This window comes from Scomber scombrus, chromosome 14 (assembly GCF_963691925.1).
Source record: "Scomber scombrus chromosome 14, fScoSco1.1, whole genome shotgun sequence".
NCBI lineage: Eukaryota > Metazoa > Chordata > Actinopteri > Scombriformes > Scombridae > Scomber > Scomber scombrus.
This window is the reverse complement of record NC_084983.1, coordinates 7,578,522-7,584,521: the sequence shown is the minus strand read 5'-3', so window position 1 is coordinate 7,584,521 and position 6,000 is coordinate 7,578,522. Positions and strand designations below refer to the sequence as shown.

The window sequence follows — 6,000 nt, the reverse complement described above, 5'->3', positions numbered from 1 at the left end:
CTATAACAGAGTTGGCAAAGGGGTGGGGGATAGCTGCTCCTTCGGTGCATATTTGGCAAAAAAGGGCAAGAAGACAGTGAGCATAACTCCAACAATAGCCAGCATGTAGCCCCAGCCGATTTGGCACTCGCCAGCGTAGTAGATGTCAGAGTCTCCACAGAAGGACCTGACCAGTGATGAGTTCAGGCCAAAGGGGTAGACCAGCAGTCCGGCAGCCATGATGAACACTGTAAAGAAAATACAACACAGAGTGCGTTAGATAGTGTACAATACTGAGAGATTTAACACTAAATCACAATCACATATTAATATAAACATCAAACTTTTAAAAGGTTATATGGGTAAACCAGCACATTTTCTCAGTTTTTGTAGTGGTATGTAGTCCTGCAGATAGTTTTGGTTTCATGTTCAAATTTTGAGTTATCTGTTTTTGCCTTCTCCTGAGCACAATGGAAGTGAATAGAATTTCATATGAGGTGCTCACTGCATTTAAAAAAAGTGTCCTCTTTAGTCTGTATATAAAAGTTGTTTGTTTGTTGGTTTTTTAATGTAATTTCTTTAATTCAATATGACTGAGCCAACCCTTATGGCTTGTTGCTAGCTGACATACCAACATAGAGCCACTTGGTGGCAGTAGAGGTTTTGCAGAAAAGACTTGACAGTCTGATCAAGAGTCAAAGGTGTAATTTAGATGCTTCCCCAGTGTTTCAGTATCCCCATTTGCACTGAGACCTACTTATGATTTATTGCCTCGTGTTACATATACGGAAATAAATCATAGCTTAGCTAGTTTCATTAACTCCAACAGTGGCAGAACAACAGTTCCAATACATTGAACACCAAAAGCAGTGATGACCTGTAGTTGACAAAACCTTCAAATGCAAAATGATTCATGTCTCTTCAAATCATCAACGTAAAACTCGAGGTCTCTGTAAAAAAAGAAAAGAAAAGAAGAAACTCTGCACTTTGGGGTGATCAGCTTTCTCAGATGCTTTCCTCAGCGCCCATGCAGCCAGGGAGCAGCTCACTTTTACAAATTGAGTCAAGTCTCCCAGCCCATGCTGCCAAGCAGTTATCGACTACGCTACAGGCTATCATTGCTACTCTTAGTCATTCTGAGTGCCGGCTGGATTTCCATTACAATGCCAGGTGTCATAGTTGTTTTAGCTTTGGAGGGCTGTGGGGTTACTGGAAAAGCTTGTACTTGTGATAGTGGGTAGCTCTCTAGAAAACACAACAAACATATCTTTTATTACGCCATATTGATTTTGGGAGATGATGGTTTTCCTACTTTCAAGGGCAGCCGGTTCATGGCCAGTGGAAAACAATGCGTCATGCAAGCACCTCAGTGCAATAGCTGTATGAAGATCGATGTTTTGTGTGGGCAGGGAACAATTGTGCTCATAGAACAAGGATGGAGGTAGGAAGCTTTCGCTGATGTTCTTGTTGCACATTGGGGACTTTGGGGATTGACTGCGAGGCAGAGGAAAGCAGAATGATGAGGAAGAAAGAGACAAAGAGCTATGAATGGGCGAAGGAGTGGTGTCTCTTGAGCGTGGTTAGTCTAGCCTTCTGTAGTGTCTCTGTGGAGTTCATTGAGGGTGAAATTCTCAGCAGACCTAACCCTGTGTTCAACCCTCCCAGCTCTCAGAATGGCTCCATGTTTTATCTGCAGGGGCCTGGTGCCTCAAAGCTCCCTGCCTAATGACACTTTAATGACCTTCTTTATCAAACTATCATTGGATTTTGTGGATGAAACACAAAGACGCAGGCACAGGATTGCAACCCAAGGCCACTTCCCTCCTACTGTACACTGAAATGATGATATATATATATATATAAAGCAAACTCGGGCCCAAACCTCTAATTGTTAAATGTTGAACAACAACAGCATTACTCCCAAACAATCAATACAGGAATTGTAGTTTCTAACAAGTGTCAGGTAAGCAGGATGAGGGGCGGTTGTCTGGATCAGATAAGCCGCAGCTCGGGCTGGCTAGATCCCTGCAAGCCTTTAATGAGAGAAGAGTCTAAAGCTGGAAAATCAACCTCACATCATGGAAGAACTCAAAATTGATAAATGTATCCTTGAGAAGCATTTTATATTAATGACCGTCTGACTGCTGCATTGCACACTGCACAGGATGCATACACAGAAGAATGAGCTCTATGTTTCGCAGAAAAATTTAGGCGAGAGAAAAGGTGAAACTGCATTCTAGCTTCCCAGCGTGATGGACAAGCTTCATTTGAACCGGCTCTTACATGGCCTGGCGGTCTAATCCAATGAGGAATGAACAGTGTGATGAAAGAGGCTGACATGATATCACAATGCCATGCAGGGAGACTGAAGCCTGAAAGTGTTCTTTACTTGTGTAACCAGGATAGCAGCTGCTGAGATCACATGAAAGCAGAAAACATTTAGCCAAGAACTACAAAAAATACCCGAGTCACCTCAAACTTGAAAAAAAAGAAAACAAATACCTGTTAAAATCCCTCTGACTTAACTGGAATAGACTTGAATTAGTTGGATTTTCAAGAGCTGTCCGCACAGTAGCCACCAGGCAGTAAAACCCTATGAGCTCTTCAATCTTTTACCTCCTAATAGACCCAAATAGCGGACAGTTTACTAACCTTCCAAACCTCCCAATCAACACTCTCCATTTGTAAGAACTCAGACAAGGATGCGAGTCTAGCTTTGCCGGACCTTTCTCCAAACAGGAGAATAAAAGTGATGAGGTGTGGAGTGAGTGAGTCAGCCCCAATCAGATGAGACTGCTGAGTGCCGCTGAGTCCATGAAGCTATCATAATGGCTCAGGGATGATGAGACGGTGAGTAATGGAGTTAGCCGGGCACTAATGTGTCCCACTTTCACTGCAAACTTTCCTCCGAGGGCGAAAGAAGGGGTGGTTATCATCTTTCAAGGTGTTCGTTTATTCACTTAAATGATGACAAAATAAATGCTTCTCAGATATTTCAATTCCCTCAACAATGGTTTTGTTTAAATTCATTCATCCATAGTCATATTTCAATCTAACAAAGGCGTGAATCTGAACATGTGGCTATAAGCAGAAATGGCAGTTCTGACCAGTGCTGCAGCTGTTCTGCATTCTTTATTACTTTTTCATTCATAATATAGCCATTTAATATACTTGCAATCTTGAAAACAACATCCTTGGAAAGCTAACTGTATTTCTTATGACTGACGACTTGTTTGGATGCAAACTTCAGCAGCTTTGAGACACACTCAGACTTAGAGCAAGATATTGATTTGAAGAGGCAAAACACCCAGAGGCGTCCAAGAGCACTAGATTTCATTGTTCATGAGATTCGGCCTGTTTTTCACAGGTAGCTGCGGGTTTGTGGAGGCTTTTGTGTACGATAATGAATAGTAAAGACCTTTGTGTGTCTGCTTCTCAATTTTTCTGTGAGGTTTTTTTGTGTGTGTGTGTGTGTACGGCAAAGGAAGTGGGGAGAGAAGCAGAAATTAAATAAAACAAGAGGAGAAAGCATTGTACTGCCATACAAAGGCTCAGTGCAGCTTTTACCAACTAAATGAACTAAATTAACCTTGAATCTCTTTCTCCGTGGTGTAGCGAGAAATGGAAAGCTGCTGAAACAGGTTCACAGTGGCGAGAATGAGAGACTGAGATTGAATGGGTTTGTGGAGCAGGAAGGTGTGTGATAACCCGGCGTCCAAGTGTGACGCTGAATCAATTTCATCACAGACCTTTTGCACAGAACTGGCTTAGGTTCTCACAGAAACCTTGAAAAACACAGATCATGAGATTACTCGTGTGTCATATTTCAATGTGAACGTCTGAGGTCAGCAGTGGTCACCCTGGAATCTACTCTTGTCCAAAAAAAAAGCCAGAAATCCAATAAACTGTAACTTTAGACATTCACAGACCTTGTATCTATGTAGTATTCCTCAATTTTATTCCTCCCAAGATATTACTAATACAAATTTCCATTATGTGAGCTTCATGGCTCTTTTTATTACAATGCCAAGCCCTCTGCTTTGGATCAAACTCTATTGCCAGCCTGTGCTGACTCTTATAATTAGGTTAGCAATATGAAGAGTTGAATTAAACTCATTGGAAATGGGTGGCTCCCCTACTGTAGACACAGCACTACCCAAGTCCAGTTTTGCCATAGTGTCATCTGTCTGGTTGCTCCCTGTGGCAAACCCTAATATAAAGTATATTAAGCGCTCAGATTATTGTCACCCAGGCCCAGACAGAGAGGCGCCTGTCTAGACAACTAGCATGCGGTAAAAACCTGGTGTACAGTAGCCTTGTAATGAGGGAGATTGATTCACATTCGGAACAATATAGTATTGTTAAACCTTTCTAAGGGTCAGGGCCCAGATTCAGTCGGGCAGCAGCTTCATTCACTAACTTCCTGCCTTGCGTGTGTGTTCTTTTATAGAGGACGGGCACTTCATAATGAGACATCAGCAAGAGGAAGACAATGAAATAAAAGAAATTAGACAGGAGAAGTTATACAATATATTGAAACCTTGCAGCCAGCAAGAGCAGACTAGATTATATTAGAGCACACTAATGCCCTGCTAATCTTCTCTGACCTACATGGCAGACAGTGTGGTGGAGACCACCAACTCCACTGGGATGAGAGCGGTCAGACATGTAAATACAAAGACATTCAAAGAAGAAGCGAAAACCGGACCTTCAGGTGTTGCATCCTCTGTGTCCCTCTACTCTCACTCCTCCAAAAAAACTTCTTATCTGGCCGCGACCCAAACAGGACATTATCTGCTGCTACTATTCACTTCAAAGACCCATGAAAGAGCACACACATTAGACTGTGGCTTTACACAACCACAGACCTGTTTGATGTCACATTACTCCGCATACCTAAGACATCAATGCACCAACTAGAGGGGGGGAAAAAACACACATTTTTCTTCTCTGCCAAAGCAAGCGCCTGACTTCTTCCAGGTAAAGTTGTGGGCGAATGCAAACTAACAACAACAAAATGCGTCTAATAAATCTTGATTTGCTGACACAACACTCATTTGTTTGTTGCCAGCCATGTTTTGGCAGTGATGAAACACAGTGACAGCAAACATATGCTGAGAAGTATTGCTTAATTACAGATGCAGGCCCAAAGCTATACATCAGAACTACTGTTTTTCTACAGTGTCTTTCTCCCCTATATCACCCCCCCCCCCCCCCCTTTTTCCCCCCCACAAGCAAGTATTTTCCATGAATAGAGCAGGTGAGCTGCTCTCCGTCTAGTCCCATGTAGATAATAATAACCCAGATGTGATCAGGCATGCTGATGTAGATGAGGTGCTTTACAGAAACAGCCCAGGGCAGTAAACACATAGTGTGACCCACATACACACACTGTTGTATGGTATATACATGGCACACACAATCAAACATACAAGAATACATATACAGATACACACACACACACACACACACACACACATACATACATATACACATACAATACTGTAAGTGGTTGTCCATGTGTGGCCCTTGTAACAACAGTCTGAGGCCAATGTTTGGCTCAACAGTGAGTGGTTTAAGAAATAAATCTGAAAGATTAAGGTCTAAACTGTGTAATTTAATCACAGTGTGCATTTGCTGGAAATATGACTCTGTGTGGGTGGGTGTCCCATGATGAAAACATAAAGGGCAGTGCATAACAGTGGTATGTTTGCAGAAAAAAAGCCTTTTCAGGCTGCACACTATGAGTGTTTCCATTTCCTCCTTTATCTACAGGTGAGTGGAGATGGAGAGGGATAATTTCTGTTTCTCTCTCACATGGAGAGTACACATTTTTTCTTCAATCTGCAGTCTGGCAGCGTTGAGAAGGAAACAGAGGCACGGCCAAAACACAGATGCACCGTGCATTAAGGAGAAACCACAGATAAAGGAACAACAGAGGAGCCGCTCCATCTGAAAACCCCTTTACAAGGAAATGAGTTGAAATAACATAAAGCAGTGTACACAGACTGCGACAGATGG

General features: G+C 42.4%; 1 protein-coding gene across 1 annotated transcript in view; it reads right to left on the bottom strand.

The window, feature by feature from the left end:
* The window catches only part of LOC133994583 (LHFPL tetraspan subfamily member 7 protein), an 86,581-nt gene continuing 80,581 nt past the window's right edge, over positions 1-6,000 (bottom strand). The window contains exon 3 of the mRNA XM_062433909.1: positions 1-227. Within this exon, the coding sequence (XP_062289893.1) occupies positions 1-227 (227 nt within the window). The remainder of the gene's footprint in view (positions 228-6,000) is intronic.